At 47.1% G+C, this 24,493-nt stretch overlaps 1 protein-coding gene across 12 annotated transcripts in view; it reads left to right on the top strand.

The window, feature by feature from the left end:
* Positions 1-9,985: 9,985 nt before the first annotated feature.
* TCF4 (transcription factor 4) overlaps positions 9,986-24,493 on the top strand; it is a 176,772-nt gene continuing 162,264 nt past the window's right edge. For 5 of the 12 annotated variants that reach the window (XR_014619249.1, XM_084304339.1, XM_084304346.1 and 2 more), the window contains exons 1-2: positions 12,480-12,606; positions 14,308-14,380. Coding sequence is in view for 11 of the 12 variants with exons in the window: in XM_084304339.1 (XP_084160465.1) it covers positions 12,505-12,606; positions 14,308-14,380 (175 nt within the window). In the remaining variant the exon portion in view is untranslated. Of the gene's footprint in view, positions 10,593-11,319; positions 11,448-12,123; positions 12,139-12,479; positions 12,607-13,587; positions 13,648-14,067; positions 14,111-14,307; positions 14,381-24,493 lie in introns of those variants that run through there. The other 7 variants (XM_084304348.1, XM_084304349.1, XM_084304350.1 and 4 more) reach the window with 7 other exon arrangements.

Raw genomic sequence — 24,493 nt, forward strand, 5'->3', positions numbered from 1 at the left:
CAATAATACCTAGTGAAAAATAGACTCGGAGAGTGATTCACCTCCTCACACAGAGCCAGCCAGGAGACAGGTCTCTGGGCAAACGTAGCATGGTCAGGGACCTGCCAGGAGTGATTCACCACAGATAGTGCTGAAGACTCTTCTAGAGCTGAGCATCCATACCCGGCCCGCTAATATCAGGTGAGTTGTTCAGGTTGGTAACTGTTAAGAAAAAAGCTGAAAGGCATCGGAGAGAGATGATACAGGAGAATGATCTGGCCATATTGCTGAGTTCCAGGATAAATACCAGTGTGTTATAGCTGTAGGAAATCCAAGCGATCCTAGCTTGTGATCCAGGTTACTACTAGCATATGTAGGCAGCTATAAATTGCATTGTTCCAGACACGATATTGTCAACCTGTTCAGAAAAGATGAACTCAAAATGAAAAGAAAATGCAGAGAAGGGCTACTCAGAAGAGAATGGAAAATCTGTCATGTAGGGACTTACCATTTCTCCTGGCATGATGATTATTATTGCCCATAAACAAACAAAAGAAGCAAACAAAAAAGAGGAAGCACTACTTAAGTTAAAGGATGATACTAATAACGAAAATATCGTCACGAGGAATTAAAAGACATTTTTATCAAACAAATTACTGGGTTTCTGAAGCAAAGGGAGCAATACAGTAAAATTCTATATTTGAAATAAAAATGTTGCATGAAGTTAAAACATTAGTTGCAACTTTGATATAAGAAAAACAAAGGCATTAAACATTTCACAAAATACATTCAGAGTTAAACTTTTCAGACAAGCAATTTAGAAAAAGTTATTTTATCACGCTATATCATAGTTAAAATCTTCTTCTTTTACTTAGAAAACAACGTTTGTCACGTCTCATTCCAAACATCTCTCTTTATTTTATTATTTTTAATTGACCTAATTTGTGAAAAAAAGCCAAAAATCATATTATTATAAGTAGAATATTGCTGTGTAAGTAGAATTGCTGTACTTTAGTCATTAAAACTAGATGACAAGCAGTAGACAAAGAGTAACAGTATTTCTAGTTTTACTGGCTTGTCACTAAGTTAATTGGCCACAATATGCACCTCCAAATAGCATTTCCCCGTCTTTTCTTAAAATAAATAAATAAATAAATAAAAGATAATAATAATATAAAAGAAACAAAACCAACACTAGTATTTTTAAAATGTTTCCAGGGAAAAAAAAAAAATCATTTTTTCCAGATGCTGGTTCTTTAGGAAATATTAAAGATGCCCGCTGAAATCTTTATAAGAAATTGCTTTATTGCACATTTTGTATTCTTAGCCAACCTGTCATCACGACCTCTGCATTTCCATAACTACCTACATATGCCCATTTACTCGAGTGGAGTAAACTGACAGAACTAACTTCACTGCAGCATGGCTCAGGAAGAAATTTTCACATGCCAAACTTAAATGGTAAAAATATAACAGAAACAGGAAGCCTCTTTGCATGAAAAACTAAAGATTTTTTTTAAATTCTTTTGAATTAAAAATAATAATAATAACAATAATGTTTTGACCGGAATACTTTATTCAAAAATATATTTTTTTCTATGGTAATTTCAGGAGTGTAGACTTCCCTCGACTACAGAACATAGTGTACAGGTTTTTTGAGAACAAAACATCCCCAGCTACCGCTGCCAATTGGTACAGTGGGTGCTTGTAGCACGCAGCATTTCCAACCATCCATGGCTGCTCACACCCATGGAAACAACAACAAAATTAAGAAATCCATCAGCAGAAGGGTCTAATAAACTCCCCCAAACACCTGCAACTACAAGGGACGGCAGGCAAGAGGAATCCTCTGCCCCTGCTGAGCTCGGCTGAACACGGTGCTGGGCGAATACCTGAACCCAAAGATTTCCACGGTGAGAGCGAAGCATCCTGTGTACCTGCTGGCCTTCTTCCAAACCCACCCCCTTCTCCCTAATGGACTAATGTAATGCATACCCGCTAAAACGATGCAGGATGTCCTAAAATGATGACATTTCATTTTAATTGAAATCAAACACACGCTTCCTCCAGGGAATAAGAAAGTAAACCGAATTTTAATAGAAATTCACACAAGTACGGGAGAATATTTTTCTCCCTCCTATATTATCTTTCCATGGAAATCCAAGAACAAATATTTTTGAGGCAATAGATGAAACCTACTCTCAGTTAAACTGTAGTGAAATTAGTGAAGTTATATTGGGTATTGATTTGGTGCCTGTGCTTCTGTGGAAATGCAACTGTAGTGGATATATGTTTACTAAAATATACTACTTATCATAAACTTCACAGGGTATCCCTACCAGATTTTGGCTCAAATAATACAACTTTTCCTACTTATATGAATCCTAGCATAATACCTCAGATAGCAGGAAACTGTTCTCTGAATTTCCCTCCATACTCTCAAACCATCAGTCCAAAACTGGTTGTATTTGAGAACAGAAGAAGGGTGAAGGCACAAGTTTTGTGTCTGTGTTTCTCTGCAACGAGACGCCAATGTATAATTAACCAGGGACTGCAAAACATCAGGATTCAGCCCTCAGAAAGGCCAGAGCTGATAAGGTGCTGGTATCACAGCAATTACAACCTCTGGATTTTCTGGGCTTCAAAGGAGTGCTACGAACACCACTGGCTGCTGGTAACAGCTGGGCACAACAGCAACACAGATGCCAGTGGTCAAGGAATTTACAGTCCTACAAGCAAAGGAATAAGCAGCCTCTGAAACACCTTCCTAAACCAGACACTGTTAATACACCCTGCCTGCTCCTGATGCTGGTTGCATCCAGAGATGATGCCTTCAACTACTCCTTGCCATCAAACGATGCTGTTCTGCAGAAAGAAAAAATTATGAGCCAATCAAGAGCTCAACTACAACTTGTTGCATGTCAGTGGAAAACAGATTGCACTTCTCACAGCTGTAATTCTGACTCTACCCTCAGAACTTCAGTTAGCAAAGTTAAATAAAACTTAGGTTGGTTTGCTTATATTTCCTCTTTGTACCTTCCTCTCAGGAAAGCACAAAATCCCATGATCTTCCCATTGAAGAGCTATGAAACCTTTAGCTTACAAGACATAAGGGAAGAACTTGACAAATGTTTTATTGCCATACTTTCAAACCTGATCTCTAATCACTATCCAAAATTCAAGTACACTTTTATTTAATTTTAATTTTTATTTTTTTTTTAGGAATAAATCCTGTTTGACTGGAGAGTGGAATATGTGGAAAGATACCGAAAAAGACAAGTAGATCAGTTCGTATTGAAGAAACATGTTGATAAATACCTGTGGAAAACTAATGCATTGCAAATAAAGAGCAAAGTCATGATAAGGGAAAGACAAAGAAATGTCAATGGTAGAGTGCTGAAGTGTCACAAAACTTAAAATGAAATAGAGGTCCCAGGTGATGGCGGGGGGATGTCTTCGCTCTCCCAACAATGAAGTGGTTTTCTTACCGGCTCATGGGCTTTAAATCTGACATCCAGATAGGATTTTATTATTTTTTTTAAATACCACTTTCATCCCATCAAAATCAACAGTAGATATGCAAAATGATTTAACCACGTATCTCATAGGACTTGGACACATCCCTCAGGATGTATCAAGAAGTCTCTCTGCTGACAACATATTCTCTGCATTTTTTGAAAGGGGAAACATTTGTGACAAGAGCACAGTGAATAGGACCACTATGTGACACTTCAAACGCTCCTGAAGACATCAGAGAAAGCATTTTGATCTTCTAAGGCCAATTTTCTTCCTCCGGTTCACTTCCTCAGACTAAAGTTTGCAGCAAGGATTTTGAGGTTCTTGGGAAATTTCTTCGTTCTTTGCAGAAGTGAAAGTTTTCAGCCCTTCCTTAAACCTCCCATTCATTCTATTGAGAATTTGGCTACAGTGACTATGGGATTTAACCTCTAAAAATACTTACTGCTTACACAGTCTACCATGGATTCAAAGTTCCTTGGAAATATGAATTAACACTCATATACTTGTGAAGTCAAAGAGACTCTTACATATTTCTATAATTGTAAAATAAACCACAAACCATAGAAAAAAAATAATAGCTATCTAGTTAAGCCATAGAAATATTTACTGATGTTGCAAATACAAGTATCTCAACCTTATTCTGTCCCTCTTTTTTTTCTTTTCTTTTCTTTTTTTTTTTTTTTTTCATTGTTTTCAGAGAATGATTCAAAGTATAGCAAGAAAACACAAAGAACTATAGTAGAGGTTGCATGGAAATGATGAGCATTTTCTGTGCTTCTTTTTTCCATTTTTTTAAGGGGGGGGGAAAGTTGCTTCAAGAAGCATCCAGTTTGGTGTAGTTTGGTGTTGAGAAGCTCCTACTTTGTGGGATGCTGATAGGCTCTGAGCAGTGGCTCTGAGGTCTTCTGAGCTTGGTCCCCTCTCCTCTCTGCTCCATCTCCTCAGGCTGAGGTTGTGCTCCCCAGCTCCGCAGGCAGCGTGGCTCTGGGTACTGAGAAAGTTCTCATGTATTTAAGCAGCTCCAAGTGAAAGAAGAGAAATGACATTTTTTTACCAGTTTATAATTCACCCAACGTGAATCCTGACACATCTCAAACGTTGAGGGTGTTAGGTTTTCTCCCCCCCAAAAAAGGCCAGTAGTAACTTTTTCCCAGGCATGTGTTATGTAGCCTAAAAATACACGTCACTGCCATCTCTATCTGCAGTAAAAACTTGCAAGGTTTTTCCTCAGAATGTTCCACAATACCTGGCCTTTGTTCTGGTGAAGGGTCCCTAAATTTACTACTGCTGGCTTCCTGACACTTCCATGAGCCTTCATCGTGGTCACACAGGAGCAGTGAGTTTGTATCAGAGCAGCTTTGCAGAGCACAGGATGGGCATCATGGCATGAGAGTATTTTGAAGAAACTCACCAGGTCTTATCTGCTTATTTCTAACCTGGTGAAAACTACTGACTTGCTTTTTGATTCTGGGGGTTTAGCGCTTAATATCAGAAGCACCACCATGAATAATGTGAAATGTATTTTATAGGGGAGTGTGGTTGGTAGTCCTCTGTCTATTTTCAGTCTTAAACAGTAGATAAGTGAAGGGTGGAGGGAATCAACTGCAAGGTCTTATCTCTGGGCAGAACACGGCTGTGTTCTAGATTCAGTGCCAAAAAAATACCCAGTTTTTGAAAACTACCTCTCCCTACACATTACTTGAAACATACCCAAGCAAAGGAAGGCCACACCCAGGGAAGGAGTCATTAGCAGTAGTGTGGTTTCAGCCTCGTTCCTCTAAAAATGACTCACCAGAATAAAAAAAAAGCTCAGAAAAGACCTCTGTCATAACTGTTGTCCTGGCTCCAAGGCGGCTCACGCAGAGCCATCACGCGAGGAAGTGGCCGAGCAGCAGGCTCGGGACCCTCCTGCCCTGAATCCCACTAGTGGCATCAGGCAGGAGAGCAGCACTGCAACGCCGCAGCAGCCGCCAGCTTCCTCAGCATAAATTGTTGAGGCAGGCATTAATTACCTCCTCGCTTGCCATTTTTTCCAGAGGGCCCCTGCTTGGTCCCGTGCACGGTGCTCGCCGAGCAAAGTGCTGTTACGCCACTTTTTTTGTCGCCCTTATTCATATGGATGGCACGGCACGCAGGCTGGGCACGCCACGGCTCCAGCATTTGCAATTTCCACTTGGGTTCTGCCATGGCACCAGTTGTTGTGGCAACACAACGCCTCATAACATTAATAGGTTTATTTTCAAAACACCCTGGTAAAATTTCCAAAGAGCGTGTCTGCAAACGCCGAGAGAAAATCTACCGAACATGTGCACACTCAACTTTTCGCAGGCTTATGATACGGCCAGATTTTGCTGGATTTTTATAGCAATGAAAAAGGGCACAATCATAGTCCCCAACTCGAACAAAACGCAGTCTAGTACTTTGCTGTTGTGCTATTAAAGTCTGCAGACAGGGTGAAAAAATTTCTTTGGAGACGTATAGTTAACAGACACATTCGGGAACCTAAAGATGTGAATTTTTGTCTAATGCTCTTACTTGTAACACCGCTTATCATGTTAACAGCGCAATTCAGCGAGCGTTGCATGGATCCAAATTGCTTCACATGTCTTCAGAGGTGGGAAAAGACCCAACTGCCAATAGCTCCTGCCGGTCCGCAACAACATCTGCACTTGTGAATTGTCGATACGAAATTCTGTGGCACGTTGAGAACTGAACATATGGGGACAGTATAAAATACAGTGGATTAAAATCTCAAAATAAATAATACTGGGGCCAGTATGGCAGTTGTGTTATTCTTTTGCCTATTTAATTTAAAAGCAAAAACCCAAAGCCTATTATTACGCGTAGCTTCTGCATTAATTTTCAGTCTGCCAACCCAGTGTACTCCAGAAAGACAGGGTCTTGCTACAGAAACTAGCTGCACTTGTGTTACTATGTGTGAAGTCGTACATGTCACCGTGAATTTACATTTTGTGTTCTATGAATATTTCACTGTTGTGAGGTGAATAATTATATTTACCTCTATTTTCCCTGAAAGTACAGCATTTTTATATTACTTTAATGCAACCAATGTTTCAGTTATTGCTAATATTAAAAATGGATTTAATTATGACTTGATTCATCCAGAACTAAAACATGGCTGATATCTGAACAGGCCAGGCACAAATCAGGTGCAATTTACATCCCTAATTATTATATTAACAATTTCTTGCTTCTGAAACACTGAAATGACATGCCCAGTATAATCATGATGAAGAGCAGCAGCAGGCCAGGAAATGCGGCAATCTTAAATAAGGTACACACTGCACTGAGATATGTAAGCACAGCAGACAGGAATTACACCAGTGAAGCATTCAGAAATTACAAAATGGGACCTGGACAGCCCTGCCTGCCATGCTGGCATGTAATCTGTGGGGTTTCCCTATTGCTCCGGGGGGAAATTGTCTCATGGGAGGGTTTATGAAACCTTATGAAAGGCCAGCATCACGGCAAGCAGTGATCAGCACCGAGGGGACCCTCAGTGTTAGCAGCACTTGTTGTCCTGCTCCTTCCTGGCCAGGGGGGAACGAACCTTGTCCAGGTTGGCAGAACTGCTTTAAGTCTCTACTGGTGCTTCAGTTCATCAGTGGTATCTGGAGATCCCAGGTTAAATAATAAAACAAATGTGTCTCTCCTCTGTGGGCTCACACCATTTTTTCATCTGGTTTTCTGTGTATAGATTTACTTGGGGAAAAAAAAAAAAGAAATCTGCATTTTAAACAATAAGCATTTTGGCACTGGGACTGTCTTTTCTTTGTACCATGTATACTGCTAAGGCTATTGTTGGTGCCACAGGAACAACTCACAGATAAAAGAGCTCTAATAATACAGGGAAATGACTGTGCTTTCAGCCCTACCAGGCTGCCAGGCCCTGTGACACCCACCTCTGGGATATGGGAAATGAGGACCCCCCCGCCCTAACCTTCCCCCTCCTGCATCTGCGTCACCTCCAGGCAGAGCCGCTCCGTTCCTGCTCGTTTCCCCACCTTTCACCCCCTGAAACCCGCTCCCGTCCCCTTGCAGGGGCTGCCGGCTGCCAGACGCTCTGTTGGGCACAGCAGACGGGTGGGCACAAGCTCTCCATGCTCACGGGATTTTTTGGGTGCCCTCAGGCCTCCCTTGGTGCCGAACTTCATCTGGCAACCACAGCAGTGATGGTGATTTCAGCCCAAGGCAGGAGCACGGATGCAGTGCCCACCAGGTCCCCGCCAGCAGTTGTGTTCAGGGGCAGTCTCGGTGTGAGTCGCACTTAAGGCAGTATTCCGGTCACTTAGGCAGTCGTTGAAGACAAATTGAAGCTGATATGCTAAAAGCACTAAGTCATAATGGCTGTGTACACTGCCCTTAAATGTTCCCATCAGTGCCCCGAGGCCCAAATCCTGACTGCCCACATTATCTCTGCCACGGACTTCTTTTCTTCTTTTGTCATCCCCTTGTGCCCCTGCTCCTGGATGTCTCACACCTGCAGAGCCCATCATGGCTCTGTGAATACCGTCCCATGCAGCGTCACCCACTTTACATATTCTGGCACCACACCACTGCCAGGCCCTACAAACAGGTTCCTCTTCCTAACATCATGTCTGGGCCCAAAAACAGAGCCCTCATGGCAGCAGGTGCCACCTCCTCCTGGGAGGAGGCCTGTGTCCCTCTTCCCTCGTGGCAGGACACACATCAGCTTTGTGAAGCTGCTCTGAAACCGGCTCTCGGTAGCCCACAGCACCAGCAATGTCATGGCAACACGTGCTCGAGCAGTACAGAGAAGGGCATCCTTGACCTGTATGCAGTGTGTGATGGAGTTGTTGGAGGCACTGAACGTGAAGCTCTGCTCAGCACCCCCTAGGAACAGAAGGGAAGGCATTGGAGGTGTTATGTGGGACTTCAGCTTGTCTTCCATGGGGCCAGCAGCTCAGCTGGAAGCACGAGGAGCAGGTGAGTGCTCTCTGAAGCATTACATCCCATACAAAATGGGGCTGTGGCGGCCTGGGGGCTCTGGAGAGTCTATTAGAGCAGGGTATGGGCTGCTCTGACTGGAGAACAGCTGCGAGGGGGCACACCCCGTGCCTGGGCATGGTCTCCTCCATCCTCATCCAGGCTGAGCCCAGGGAGCACTGGCAGGGGCATCCCCAGCCCCATGAGGCCATTTGAGCACCCCAGTTCCTCACGTGCTTCAAGGCCAGGCCGAACACAGTTTGACATTGCACTGGGAAAGCCCCTGTGCTGACACCCTGCTCGTGGGGCGCAGCTGAGGGCAACCAGTGCTAAGTGGTGAAGTTTTTGTCGTTGTCAGTGACCGGTATTTTTGCACCATATGTCTGTACCCACCGCCCTCAGGATAGGCCCTTATCTGCCACGTGCTTTTTGCTCTTCCCTCGCCTGTTCGCTGTGGGGTGCCGGTGACCATGTCTGTGTGTAGGAACAACCCCTGAGCGTGCTGGGGTGCGTGCATGGCAGACACTTCGGGGGGAAACTACAGACCCATGAAAACAATGCCCAGGATCTCAAGAGACAGAGTTTTGCAGTGGGGTGCACTGGACAGGCCTGGTCACACTGCAATGCCAGAGCTGTCCTGGGAGGAGGAGGACATCACCCCTAAAGGCATGGGCACCGTTTGCATCGGGGTACGTGGTTAGTGCAGGCCTGGGAGGACGACAGGTCTGTGGTGACACTGAGTTGTTTCTCATTATGGTGGTGATGGGCAGCAGTCTGGTATGTATCGTGTATGTTTCACCTCCTGGGGCCAGGCCAGCTTCCCCAGCCCCATACCCTGCCTTTTAAAAAGGTTTGGATCATGCCATCCTTTCTCTTCCACTGCTGCTGGCAGGTTTGGCCGTCCATCCACAGACCCAGCAGAGCAACGCGCGTACAGGGAGGACTCTGCTCATCACTGAGGGTCTTTCAGTCACCCCTGCAGCCTCTCACTCATCACTGAGGGTCTCTCAGTCACCCCAGTGAGCTGAGGAGGCAGAGCAGGGGTCCACAGACCCCAGAAGAGCACCCCACTTCTCATTACGACCTCCTTATGACCAAGGCCATCTCCCTCCTCCTGTCCACCCGTTCCCCTGCACTCCCACCCCAGAACCCATTGGGCGCACCATGCGCTCACAACAAAACCCCACAACCCCCCGTTTGGGTCCCCGACCCCCGCCACCCCAGAGCCGCTCGCATGGGCTGCGTGGGGCTGCGTGGGGTTGCGTGAGAGCGGCGTGAGAGCGGCGTGGGGCTGCGTGGGGCTGCGGGGCCCCTCCATCTTGTGCGCGGCACCCCGCGCCTGCCCGCTCGCCTCGCCTCCCTCCCTTCCTTCCCTCGTCATTGTCTGCGAGCGGCGGCGCGGCGCTTATAAGGCGCGGGGCATTGCCCGGATGTGAGCGGCTCGCGATGGGGCTCCCAGGGAAACATGCCATTAGCCGCGGCTCCACGGGGGAGGCCGTGCTGGGGCTGGTGGTGGTGGTGCTGAGGAGGAGAGCGCTGTAAACTTGGAACAACAACAACTTGGGGGAACCGGCTGCTCCGCTCCCGTGTGTGCGTGTGTGTGTGGTGGTTCTTTTCTTTTTTATTTTTTCATTAATTTTTTTTTTTTTTTAAAGGAAGGACGGAAGGGGGGAAAGTCCCAGAGCCGCCACGGTGCGAGCAGTTTGTCAGTCACCATGTGTCTGTAAAAACAATAGGGGCAAAAGTTGCTGGACTTTTTTTTTTTTTATTTTTTTTTGCTTTTTTTTTTTAAATTTTTTTGAAATTTTGTATTTTTTTTTTTTTCCGGCCGGCTGGTGTTTCGGCTGGCCGGGTGGGGGAGCGTTTGGCGGTCGGTAACCCAAAAACCCAACAAAGCCAGGTGTAGGGTGCCTGTAAAGCTGTGGAGTACCCGGAGCAGCACTGACCCCCCCAGTACTTCTTCGTGGTTTCGGAGGGTCACACACGTGTGAGATAATAAAGCACTTTGGCAGAAGATTTCCTCTTCTTTTTTTTTTTTTTTTTAATTTTTAATTTTTTTACAACATTTTTCCTTTTTTATTTTTTCCTCCCTTGGAATATTGTGAACATATTTGTGGCCATTTAAGGTAAAGTTACAATTTGCTGTTAGAGTAACTTGTGTCGTTTTTTTTTTTTTAATTTTTTTCTCCTTTTTTTTTTATTTTTTTAAATATCTCTATAAATTGTCGATCCCGCCGTGTTCTTGTACAAAGAGCTGCAAACTTCTTCCATGGGGTGGAAGTGCAAAGGGAGCGAGCGGACACCGCGTGTGTGGACGTGTAACCGTGTGGCTAAACCGCTGTGCTCTGGCCACGGCGTGCTTCCCTGTGCGAGATGTACACCGAGGTGCAAACGCTGAGCTCCACAGCTCGCTGCTTGCTCTTTCCTACTGGAAAAAAAAAGAAAAAAAAAGAAAAAAAATATATATATATGTAATGAAGTCGGACTCGTTTCGGTGGAGTACGGCCGGGCCTGCGCTAGCGAGATGCAAAATAAAAAAGTGCTGCAAAGGAGGGGAGGGGAGGGGGGGGCTGGCAGCGTCCCCAGAAACTTGAGCGTAAAGCGAAGGCGACGGTGGGGTTTTGCAAAAGTTTTGCAGCGATGCTCCCCGTAAATCGAGGCGAGGGCGCTTGGGCAGTTCAGTAGCTGGAGGCAGCGGAGGGGGGGCACAAACAAACCCAAACAAAGCGGGATAGCGAGATCTGTGTGTGCGTGTATATAGATATATCTATATAAAAGAAACCGGACTGGATAATACGAGGGGAAAAATATTGTTCCTCTTGGCAAAGTCCCCGCATCACGTGTACGTGCAGCCTCGTATAAACTTGCTTTGCCATGTGGATGTGTGCGAGCTCGGGGAAATTTAAAGTCTAATCCGTGCAAAAGTGCGGCGCGGGCGGCAGTCGGCGGCTCGCCGGGATCTGCAGCTCCATGATCTGCGGGTATGGAGGCGGCGCTCGGCTCCGGGGCCTTTTGGGGCCGTTCGGGGCCGATTGGGGCCGTTTGGGGCCGCTCGGGGCCGTTCCCAGCCGGGCGCGGGGGGCGCGGGGCCGGGCGCGGGGCTCGGAGGGGCCGCGGGGCGGGAGGCGGCCGCTGCGGCGGGCTCCGCGCCCCTTCCCTTCCCTTCCCTTCTTTTCCCTTCCTTCCCTTCCTTCCCTGCCTCCCTTCCCTCCTTCCCTGCCTCCTCTCCCTTCCCTCCCTTCCCTTCCTGCCTCGCCTGCCCTCCCCGCTCGTCCCTTCCCTTCCCTTTTCCCTCCGCCGCCTTCCCCTCCCCCCCGGCCGCTCGGAGGGAACTGATGACTTCGCCCAGGCCCGAGCCGCCGCTCCTCGGTCGTTGTTATTAACCACCCGTCTCGGCACTAATTAGAAATTGGGGCTAATTGGCAAGGGCTCTCCGCTCGCCGCTTCCCTCCCGGCCCCGCCACCCCCGCCCCGCGTCCCTCCAGCACCGGCGCCTCCGTAGCCTGCGACTCCGCATCTATTTGTGTTTTTTTTTTTTTCTTCTTAATTATTATCATTTTTTTTTCTTCTCGCTGTTTTTTTTTTAATTATTTATTTTTTATTATTTTTTTTTCTTTCCGTTCCTCGCCTCCCAACGCCCCGCTTGGCGTGGAAGAAGGAGAAGGGGAAAAAGTTGGGAGCGGATGGCTGTAGTTTGCTTCTCTGGGATCCTCATTCATTCCTCGCCGAACCTCCTGTTGCATAAATGATGCTCCGGGAGCGAGCCTTTCGCTTTTTTTGCCTCCTCCGCCTTTGGGTTTAGAGTGGATGTTACCGGCTTTCCATCGCCTCTTTGGAAATACAAGATCGCCTTTTTTTTTTTCTTGTTGTTGTTGTTGTTTTTGCTGCCCCTCCATCTTTTTTTTTTTTTTTTTTTTTTTAATTTCCCTCCCTTCTTCTCAACCACCCCCCCCCGACCCCTCACCCCCCCTCCCCCGACCAAACCCGATTGTGTTTCCTGCAAGGCTCGGGACTGGGTTTCTGATTGCGGTTATTTCCATGTTTCTAGGTTTGTGTGATTTTGCTAAAATGCATCACCAACAGCGAATGGCTGCCTTAGGGACGGACAAAGAACTGAGTGATTTACTGGATTTCAGTGCGGTAAGAAACAACGGTGGAAATTAACAACAGCTGTAAAAAAAAAAAAAAAAAAAAAAATCTTCTAGCTGATCTGTTAAACTGGAAAAAAAAAAAAAAAAAAAAAAAAGCAAAAACCAAACCCAACTGCGATCTGAGTCCATTGGGTAATTTTTAATCAGCAGCTAGAACCGTGCTAAATATATTTTTTTTTGCTTAAAAACGCAAAAAAAAAAAAAAAAAAAAAAGAAAACCAAAAATTAGCCTTTTTTTTTTTTTTTTTTCTTATTTCTTATTGTGTGTGATGGGAGATGCAGTCGTGTGCACGGCTTATTTTGTAATGTCTTGGATGCCTAAAATGAGAGATATATAATTTTTTTGGCCGAAAGAGACGCCCCTAAAAGCGACCGTTTCTCATCAGCAGCCGGTGCCACCGCCGAGCGCTCTCGCCGTGCTTCGCGTTGGACGGCGTGCTTGGCACATGAGCTGCTCCGTGCCTCATGAGTGCCTGCCATTCTCCTGGCCCGTTCTTCCCTTGTTGCGAGTTTTTTTTTTGGCCCGCGGAAAAGTGCAAAGAAATCCATGAGCGGCTCAGTTGAAAGTTTGCCCCCCCAACCTGCCCTGCCTGTAGCTGCCCCCGAGCCCCCCGGAGCCCCCAGCTTGGCTCTCCCCGGGCCCCGTGCACTTGTCTGGCTCCTGGAGGCTCGGCTCCCCTCCCCCTGGCCCCTTCCTTCCTCTCCCCTTCCCCTCCCTTCCCCCCGATATGTCAGGAGTAGCTCTCTCCATTTATTTATTTATTTGAGGGGGGAACCGGCTTGCTGGGAGATGCGTGTGTGCCTCGAAATGAACCCCCCGCAAAACTCCGCAGCACCCTGCTAAATGAGGCTGCTCCAGGCTGCTGCTGCTGCTGCTGCTGCTGCTGCTGCTCCAGCCTTTGCTTGGGAGGAATGGCTTTGGGAAGTTTGGCCAGGAAACGTAGCCTGAGGCAGCTTCGCAGCCCCCTCTTTGCTTGTTGCACTTTTTCCATTTGTTCCTTGGCTTTTTGCAGGCTCTGACTCAGGGAAGGTGCGTATTATCCACTAGACACGTCGAAGAAGAGAGAAACCAATTAGGGTCGAAATAAATGCTAGAGAGAGAGAGGGTGAGAGAGAGAGGGAGAGAGGGGGAGAGGGAGAGAGGCTCGCCTCAAACTGCTCTCGTGGTAGAGACGAAATGAGAATTTAGGGCAGGTGGCACTTTGCATTATTATTATTTGGGTGCACAGATGACAGGCAAACCCTAAAGCGGGCTGGACATGGACGTTGCTACCTTTATGGCCAAGGTTTCGACCAACAAACTTTTTTTTTTTTTTTCTTTTTTTTTCTTTTTTTTTTTTCCGCCTTTGTCGACGAGCGAGCAGGAGAGGGGAGCGAGCCCCGCTCCGGGGCTGCGGCCAGCCCCGCGGGGGAACGGGGGGCTCCCAAATGCTCGGGGAGCAGAGCTTATCCGGGGAGCTAATGAGCCCGAGCGAAACGTGCTGCTGGTGGTGGTGAGGGGCCGGGGGGGGGGCTGCAAGAAATACCGAGTTGGCTCTCGGGGCTGTGGGGGACGATGCCTCGCATCAGGCAAACTGCGAGCAGAGTTCGCAGCGAGCGCGGAAGGAACTTTTTGGCGAGCGGTGGACCAGGAGTCGCTTCTTCTCCACTAGTAATGTCTCTTTGTTTTTCTTGTCGTTTTTTTCTGTAGATGTTTTCACCTCCTGTGAGCAGTGGCAAAAATGGACCAACTTCCTTGGCAAGTGGACATTTTACTGGCTCAAGTATGTAACGTTTTTGTTCAGTGCGGAGTTGAAATGCTCTTAGATATTTATCCATAGGCATTACCTTTGTTGTGGTCGTGTTAATCTCTTCTGGGGAGCAGATTCATTCAGATTTGAGCGGAATTATTCCTAAGTGCTGGCTATTGTTATTATTGCTGTTATTATTGTTGTTATTGCTATTTCCACAAGGCTGGGGTGTTTTCACAATATTTCCTTGCATTTATGATTTTTTTTTTATTTTATAAGAACTTTCCCTCTGTGTAATTCTTCAAGGTGGGCTAGTTTAAATATTTTTCCTTGTTTATTTTATTTTATTTTATTTTTTAATTTAGCACTGGAGATTTTGATTTACAATTTCGGACGCTGTCTTTTCTCTGTGAGAACCGATGATCGCAACACCTCGAGTGAGAATTAATTTTGCGAATAAGAATGAAGGCTGCCTAAATTAAATAAATAAACGAGCGAGTATCCGCGTGTAAACACCAAGCCCTTCCAGGAAAAGCACTCTTTGGTGTCAGAGATCGGAGCTCGCTGACCAAATATTTTTCCTTGAATTAAAATCTCCAGGCTGGTTTCTGGTCCTGACCGAAAGCAAGGCAAATATTCCAAATATTTGACTGCTTTTGAAGAGTCCCTGAAATTTCCCGGGCGGATTTGTTTGTTTGTGTGTGCGTGCGTGTTTGTTTATTTGGCTGCAGTGGGACTGCATGGGCAACTTCTGCATTCCATAAAAGCAGGAGTCCTGTTTGATGACAAAAAGCAACACCCGAGCTCTTTGCGGTACAACATATGTGTGCAATAATTGTCTGGCAACTGACGTTTTATATAGAGGCTTTTATATGCCTGACAAATTAGGAGTAAAACTAGCGAGGATACTGACGCGTTTTGGAAATTGCCTTGCTCTTCTCTGAAGTTTGTTTAAGAGGGTTCCCTGCTTTGGGGATGCGGGGTTTTGAACAGGACACAAATCCTGTTGCAGTGTTTTAAAAGCCCAGGCAATTCCACATACCAGCACACCGTACGTAGTATTGTTAGACTCAGGGAACTGTTCTAAATCAGATGGGAAATTTGGACAAGTCTTCACTGCAAACTGCCAGTGGATATCTAGATACAAACACGTCACTGCGTATAGTTTCGTGCCTGGTATTTGCAGTTTGTGCTCAATTAAAGGAACCTCTTCTGTGCACTCAGTATAGGCATTTTTATTAAAGGCACTGCTATATTAATTAACTTAGAGAAAGCCTTCCAAATCTGAAGGCAGCCTGTAATAGACAGTTTTAGGACACTGTATCAAGTGCCACCTGCAATTATTAGGCACTCATTTTAGGCATTTTGTTCTGTCCAGACTCGCGAAATAACGTGCTTTATTTTCATCAGTTTGGTTATATTCTGACTATAGTGACTTGGAGAATTTCATTGTCAGGTTCGAATAACTTTCCAAATGTGCTTTGCCTCGTGTCTCGCAAGCTGAAGATGTGAATCCCATTTTGTGTCCTTTTCTGAATTGTATAATTTAGGTATGCGGTTTAGGCAAATTTATAATGCTCGCTATATTTGTTTTCGCTGGAGACAAGTGAAAAGTATTTGTGCCAGGCAAATCAATTTGCCATGCTTCTATCCCAGGCAATGCAGCAACCAACACTTGGTCTAACAGCAATTAACTAGATAGCTGTATTTAATCAATGCATCGCAGACCTCACCTATGAAGTCATTTTGCTCCGAAATAGCAAAGCCAAGCCAGGCAGTGGGTGAAATGGAGGGGCTGTGGTTGGTTTTTTATCGTTTCTGAAGCCGAGAGCATTCAAGTAACTTTGACACATCGTTTTAGACGTCCTGAGGATTTAATGAGCTGGGGTCAGCCGGTGATAGGGAGATGGGGAGCATCCTAAATACCACCTGAAGGCTCCCACCGGGTGACAACTTGTGCGTGCTCAAACACACCGGTGGCTTTGCTCCGCTGCTTGGCGTTGGGGGTGGATTTTTGTGGCGAGCGGTCAGTGGTTTCCCAAAAGTTGTCAAAAGCCACGGACTGGTGAATCGCCCCGACCTGATCCTCGCAGAGAGGGTGGGTGCGTGGCCTGGAGGCAGAGGGGCGTGGGGGAGAAGTGGGGCCGCTGCTGCTGGCCAGCTGCGGGCGGTGGTCTCGCTTCCTAGAGATCTTGGCTGTGTGTTCCTCTAACGAGCCTGGGCTCGAGAAATTTGGGGTTTATATGACAGTGCCCAGACAGCTGCTTCAAGAGATGGGCTTCAAGAGATGCTCCATGCAGCTATCTGGAAGGTTTAAAGGTACCTTCGTTGCTGATATATGGATGGAGGTGATTATTCTAGCTGGTAACCTGGAATTTTAGCAATCAGCATGCAGCACGTTCCTCCTCCTGGACAGATGCCCTTCTCAAGTTTGAGCTCGCCATCCCTTAGTGGTCTTTTCAAAATCCTATTTGCTGTGACAGGGAAGCACAGCTGTCATTCCTCTGCATTCACCTGAAACTTCACTTAAAAAAAAAAACAAAACAAGTCCCCAACAAAAAGTGATCCCAAGCAGTGAAGTGAAACTAACTGGACTTTACGAAGTGTGGTAATATTTCATGCTTAAAGTCATCCTAATGGCTTTTTACTCATCTAATATATGATGCTCCATTGTGATTTGTAACGTGTGAATGAAAATAAAGTAAAGCCACATTTCCTTTTAATCTTTAATTTCACAAACATGGCTCCTTACCACGTTAAGAAATGGTGAGGGCTGCAAGGGAGAAAGGAATGTAACCTGAGCCACAGCCGTGACATTCCCATGGAGCATTTTTCACATGAAAGGCTTTTGTCAACCCAGTAAAGGACCAGGAGTTTTTGTTTGATGTTTGCAGGTGTTCAGCAGAGAGCACTAAAACAATTCAGCCATGCTGGCTTAGAGACTCTGACCTTAACGGGGGGAATTGGTGAGGACTGAAATTATTTTTAAGAAAACTCCCCTGGAGTTACCTCAAATTTCTGCTGGATTTGCGGAGTGATTTAATACCTGTGACTTAAATTGAACAATGCACGTCCATTGGAATGAGGTTTTTTTTTTTTGTTTTGTTGGGGCCGTTAGGACAGTTGCCAAAATCAAATGAATTTTCCCGGATGTTCAAAAATTTTCCGAATAGTTCGGCTTCCGCACCAAGAGCGTTTGTCCTAATCCGAGTGTGAGCCAGTGGAAAACGAGGCGCGATTGCTGAATCAGATGCTCGCTGGTGCTGGGTTTGAGGATGGGTTTCGAAGCAGCTTTGCAGCACTTTGTGATGCTGAAGGATTCGCCAGGTCTGTCACATCGGCCACGCTCAGGTTCCTGAACCATTCAGCAAACCCCCCAGCTTCCTGATCAGGCTCGATTTCTGCATCTTCTATTTTAAGTATTTGATTTTACCTAAGTTTTTGGGCATCTGTGCGAGGTTGCCCACTATGGATGTGCCTGAGTAGTGTGTGGGTGGGGGTAGCCCAAATTCCTCTCGTTGGCCTTTCCGACTGCCCCAGCAAATCTCTGCTAGCACAGGCACCGCTGAATCGAGCCAAGTCAGGTTTTAAAGAAAAACTTGCTTTTAATTTTGCCGTTGGTTTGATTAAGGCTGCGCTAGAATAACGGTGATCACAAATTAATACATCTTAAACGAGGGAATCGCAAATTCAGCTCGGTTTTGAAGTCCTTATTTACTTTCCACGTGCCTGTGAGGAAATTTTAACAAAATAGAGGTTATTTAGGTCCAGGTCAGTGTTCGGAGCGTGGCCTTTTGGGAAAGGTGCATCATTTTGCCGTTCTCAGTTGATCAAGGAGAAAAAAATGAAGTGAAATATGGAGATCTGTGAAACATCTCCATTACCTGGAGGCGTTTGAACAGCCCCTCGGACTGGGCGCCCCTCGGCACATACGCAGGGGTCCCACGGGCGTCCATAGGCACAGGAATTTTTAGCCTGTGGATCAGCCCCGTGGGTTTTAGTACAGAAGGACAAGAGGTGTGGGGACGTGGCTCTGGTATTGGGGTGGGTGCCGGGCTCGCCGTGGCAGAGCCCCGCGGCTCCCGGCCGCGCTTTGCCTTCTGGAAACGGCGCCAGGGCTTCGCGAGGGAGCCGCACAAAGGCGACCAAGCGCTGCCATCTTCCTCAGCCCTCCCATTTCGTAATTATGATTAAGGGGAAGAAGAATGCTCGTTACCTCCCGCCCTCCCAGCTCTGTTTCCTCGCCAGGAGCCGATCCTGCTCTCCTCCTCGCGGCGCCCGGGGCAGGACGGGACCCAAAGGCTGGGTTAGAAAGGAGAGGGGATCCTCCTGCCCAGGGCGGTGAGCCGAGGGCATCCCGCCAAGGCCAGCCAGCAGCATCACCCCAGCTAAAGTCAGCCGCCTCCGTGCTAAATCTGGAGGCGAGGCTCCTCTCTTGGCGACTAAAAACCGACCAAATAATTCCCCCCGATTTCTGATCCTGGGGAAAGCAGCCCCGGTTGGTGGCAGAGGGTCTGAATGAATCGGCTCCAAAAGGGGATGGCACAGGAGAGAATTGTATCCCAGGCAGTGCAGTGGTGCCCCTTGGATACTGTTGCTTCTTTAGAAACACTTTTTCTCCTAATCACTGGATGTCTACCTTGTCAAGGCTCCTGCCTGCATTTAATAATTCAGAAACACACACATTAGCTGTCTGGGAGGCTGAAACGCTCGGGGGCCAGATTCAGCCAAATGTCACTTGGAGGAGACGTTTGTGCCTGCCGCAGCCAAATTTAGCAGCGGCAGCGCTGCTGTTTGAGATGATTCAGTGGATCCAAGTTCCCTGTGAACGAGGGCTCTGATAAACGGGTGAGCTCGGGGCTGGCTGGGAGGTAGGTAGGTGGAGGAAGCTTGTGTAACGCGCTCGGGAAGGGATGCAGAGAAAGGAGGCATTTGGGAACAGGAGCCACAGTTTGGCTTCTTCCCGTTCGGGTTTGCGCTCTCCCCGCTCCCAAATTCAGATCGATCCGTGTCGGGCAGCTTCTAGTGCCTGAATTCCCACAAAACACTAAATAAAAGCATAAATAATGGCCAGCCTGTGCACCTCCTGCATACCAGCTCCCACAGATTTTAACCTTTCACCACTTACGCTTATTTTTTGGCTACTGCAGCAATACTTTGTGATTTAAAAAAAAAATATGAATTTTCCCCCATGATTCTACAAATTACCGAATTTAGGATCACTTCAATATTTAACTTACCTACTAGGTATAAAAAAATAAAAGCTTTTAAGCACGCACGCTTTGAGATCCGAGGAGCGGAGCGGAGCGAACGAACTGCCTGGCGGTTTTCTACAAGATCAGCAAATATCTTCACCCTGCCATTGTAATGAGGAGATCACTTAAATAACAGATGAACAACTAAGCCACATAAACATATATAATAGAACTATGTAATGAAAGTTTATGCCGTTAATTGCTTGAATCTCTCTTAAATGCACAGAATCATGGAGCACTAAAAGCTGTCATATAAACAGTTTTGTTTTGAGTTTAAAATTATTCCTTTTTTTTTTTTTTTTTCCCCCTTCTTTCATCTGCTATGATAAACAAAGTCGTTTTGTAAGCTTTACAGATCAAACATTTACTCCTAATGGTAAACTACATTTTGGATCTGGCAGTTTGTGTCTGAGGAAGGCCCAAAGAAGAGGAGAGCCCCGGTGGCCCCAGGCTTGTGGTTTCCAGTGTTTGATAGCACGATGCTCTTCGGATCGGTTCCCATAAGCCGAGATAGCGGATCTGTGATTGTTTAGCAGGGAGCAGGGGATGTGTTTGCAGTGGTTTAAAGGTCTTGTACCCAAATTCTGCCGGATAAACCATAACCAGGGAGGTGGACGCAATCGGAGCGCAACTAAAAAGGGCCAGAAATCATATTTCGAGAGGTGGGAATTATTTTTGATGCTGTGAATCCCAGGCAGCCTTTTGTTCTGAAACCCAGAAAGCACTGCCAGGTGCCTGCACCTCTTGGGGCTCCTCGTGGCTGCCGGGGGGAGGCATCACCCCGGGGCATCACCCCAGGGCATCACCCCGGGATGTCCCTGTCCAGGGCCCCGCGTCGCGTCCTGGAGGCGCCTGCCGAGGGGTCTCTGCTCCCTTCTGCATCCACTGTGGGACCCAGCCCAGCCCTGAAACCTCCACTTGTGCTGCTCGAGGGTCCCCAAACCTTCAGCTTTGGGGTTCGTGCCTGGCTCCTATAAGGCTGGCCAGCAGAGCTGTTCCCTTCCACCTGCTGCTGGTGGTGGGAGCTTTCCCCCAGCGAGCGCGCTCGCGGAGAATTTTTCCAAACATTCCCAAAGACGTTCCCTAATCTCTTTTCTTGAGAAAGCTTGTTGTATTTACCCTTCGTGCCAAGGTAAACGGCGGTGCCGTCGCTGTGCATATCAGCCAGGCAGGTGGATTTAAACCGGGGTTATCTCAGGGTCTTAGGGCGGTGAGGATTTCCCGCAGAGGTGCAGCGGGCCCATTGCTGGCGCCGAGCTCTCGGGACGGTGGCCGGTTAACGATGTCTTTTGAGGCTGCTGCTGGTGGTGCTGACAGTCTGGAGCTGCGACCCATTGTTGTCTGGCTGGGCATTGATCTATTTTGGAAACAACGCTTCCCCGGCGCTGCTGTGGTTGTGGAGCACCCTCGTGGAGTTTGGCTAATCCCCCGAGGGTTGGGTTGTTGGGTGGAGTGATTTGCTTCTCACCTGGGGAAAAGGCTGCCGGGGTTGGGGTAGTGAATCTGGGTGCCTTCAGCCTCGCTCCTCACCCGCAGCTGGGTCCTGGGCATTGTTTTCTCATTTTGGGGCTGTGCTTGTAGCATTGTCAGCGTGCCGATGGTGCTGCGGGCACCCTCAGTGGTTGCCCGTGCCTGCAGCAAGGCACCAAAGGCGTCGGGGGTTCCCGAAAAATTAACTTCAAACGGTAAAGCACAAAAAAACCCTATTGCGTACTGCATCCATCGTGAAGTGATGGGTGTGTTCACCGGGGTAGTTTTAGGGGTCTGAAAATTGAGGAAAAATAAAATGAAATCATTGAATTGATTCATAGGCATGTGTGTAACCCCTGACAAAATAGGGATGGGGTTCTTTTGGTTGTGTGGTGTCTAAAAATCAGACTCCCTCCTGTACAAACCCCGGTTCCTGACTAAAAGGCTGCCTTGTTCCCGAAGGTTTGGGGTTGTCGGGTTAAGGCGGCACGGGGCACTTTTCCTCCTGACCGTACATTTAAATCCGATCGACCCGTTTGATAAATAACCGGTACAAAGGTTTTGTTGTATTAAAAACAGCTAAGTACGACTCCTGATCGAATATCAGGGCTGTAATTGAATCTCGGGGGTTCTGGTGCTGTTCATAAAGCATCGGGGTTGTTTTGTGCTTCGTGACGTCAGCCAAAAGCTTGATTGAATTATGTCCTCGCATTGTGGGAGCACCTGCCAGTGCCACTAGAGCGAGGGGTCCGTCAGCATTTCCATTACAAACCTCGCCGATAAGTCGGTGACTCGGCTGCAAGTGATGCAGGGAGAGGGGCCACGGTCGTAGGAACCTGTCCCGAATTATTTCGGGCTCCTTGTAGGTCTGCGGCCTCGATCGTGGCGGCTCCACGTGGTGGTTGACCCCGAAAGGCGCAGGAAATGTTGGGCGCCCTGCTGCTCGAGGGGCAAGAAATGCTCCTCAGCCCTAGGTGACTGCGGGCCATTAGGCCTCGGATCTGGTTTAATGCTGCGGATATTTGGAGAGAAGGGCAGGGATGAGGCGGCTGGCTCCGTGAGGAACAGCCCCAAATGCTGTTGCGTGGCTCCACCTGATTTTTCAGATTTTTTTTATTTTATTCTTCAGACCCCAGGGTAGTTTTTCAGCGCTATCCCAGCGCTTGTGGCAGAGATCGGAAGGAGAAATGGAAGCAAGGGTTTGGAAAATTGCTTTTTTTTTTTCCTGAGCTTTTCCACGTAAATGAATTCCGTGCTGGGGGATTTCGGATCTGCCTCTTGCTCGGGTGGCAGGGATGCAGATTTTCTGGCCAGACCTCACGAGCTGATCTTCCCCGGCGCGTTGCCAGCAGTTGGGTTGGGTTTGCCCTCACCTCGTGCTGCTGGGGACCGCTCGTCCTCGCTGTGCTCCTCTGGCCTCTCCTCAGCCAGCTTTCTTCACCAGCATTTTGCCCGATGACACAATCCTTTGGGGAGAATCGTGCGTTAGGTCCTGATGAGAAACTCGATAACGCATTATTCTGCGGGAGCGAAGCTGTGAGCAAAAGCCTTGCTTAACTTTTGTTTTCTGGGCCTAATCGCTTTGTTGATTTTATGCTCTTCGGAAAGATTTACTTACTTAGGAAATACTGTGTCCTGCTGTATAAACAGGGGAAAATTCACGTTCCTAAAATTAGATATTTTGTAAACATCAGAAATTAGAGCATTTAATTTAGGAACCAGCTTATTAACTAATGGACATTGTCTTTCTCCCTCGCCTAATTTTCTCATTTATATTCCTTTTTTTTTTTTTTTTTTTTTTTTCCCTCTTTCATCTCTGTCTTTTTTTAAAACCGAAGCAGCTAATTGGCACTAGTGGCAGCGCGGCGGCGAGAGTGCTTCAGGTTCATGCTCGTGTCAAGATGTGATTAAGCGGTTTGGTCAGTGTGAAATGCTGATGCTTCTTCGCATCTCCCTGCCTGTGACTGAAGTACACAAGCTGCTGAAAGCGCCTTGATGCCCCATTAGGAAGTTAAGGTGGCAGAATTACCCGTTACCTGCCCGCTGGTCAGTGGGTGCCCTCTTCCCATGGGACTGCTGGTTCCCTAAATCCTTACCAGCAACGTTATTGGCAGGAAAATAGCGTTTATTTAGTTATTTTTTAAACCACAAACCTCGTTTAATTGAAGCACGAGAACGCTGTCACGTTGAAAATGAAATTGTTAGGAGCCACGTGTTACTTCTGGTAGTCTCTGCTGAGAATTCAGCTGAGTTTGGGCTGCTTCAGCATCACGGTCGCTTCTTGCCTTCCTGTGCATCCCTGCTTGGCCAGATGTGGCGTTTATTTTCACCATTTCTTCCCCTTTACTTGTTTGTAATCTTTCCTTGGACTTGTGAACGTGAGCTCTGTAGGAAAGGAGAAGCACTGCAGCCATTAAACCTTCATTCTCTGAGCTCTGTAGGGCAAGATTTAGGCTTTTTGCAGCTCAAATCCCATAGAGAGAGCTCTGCCATTGCATTGAGTGTGGGATGGGGCAGCAGGGGAACACTCTGCTAACAGTGAGGGTTCTCCTAAGTCCAGAAAAAAAGCCACCACTGGCCCACATCGCAGGCTGGGTCTGTCTGATACAGCCACCTGAAGCTTGGCTCCCAAATCCTCCCCTTTTATTCCAATATTGCTCTGCTTAGGGTTCAGGAGAGGTGATTTGTTTCAAATTTGGAAGTGGAGACAGGGATAGAGGAAAGAACTGAAAAGACCATAACCCAAAACTTCAGCAGAAAAGAGGCAAGGTGATTATTTCTCTGCTTCTACCTTCTGCCGCCCAAGTGTTTTATGTGGCCATCACACCCAGAGTGTCTTAGCACAAAGAGGAGATGTTTGTTACGCCAAAAATGAGATCTTTTAAACTTCTGGAGACTGGTATCTCTTTTTCAACATATTCCCAGCTGTACAAAATCATCCGCCTCAGTGCCACTGGGCGAACTGGGGGTGTGTTTGAAAGCAGGGCAGTGTCTAATGCCGTGCCTAATGGAGAATTGTTATTTTCTTAATCCAAAAGAGAAAGAGCTTAAATAGAAAGTGCGGGATTATAAAAGAAGCAGCTTTATTCTCTTTAATATAAACTTGTTTCCTCCCGCTCAGCTGAGTCCTGTCCCCACGGCTGGATCATCGAGGCTATCAGTGGAGGGGGCCAGGCCTCTGTGCAGAGATCAGAAGGCTTTTCCCTTTTTCAGGTAGTGCTTTCAGATGAGTTTTGCAAGGCACCCGCCTCCTCGTGCCGACTGTAGACAGAGCTTGGTGACCACACGCCTGCTTTTTAGATGGTTGGAATTAAATGAGATGAATCCAGTCTTAAAGGTGCCCTGGGTCTACTTGAACCCTTATTTTTTGTCCTTTTGTCCTTATTTTTTGTAGAACACAAAACCCTTCGTTCTCGTGTCT

This window comes from Netta rufina (genome assembly GCF_964035555.1).
Source record: "Netta rufina genome assembly, chromosome: W".
NCBI classification, from domain to species: domain Eukaryota; kingdom Metazoa; phylum Chordata; class Aves; order Anseriformes; family Anatidae; genus Netta; species Netta rufina.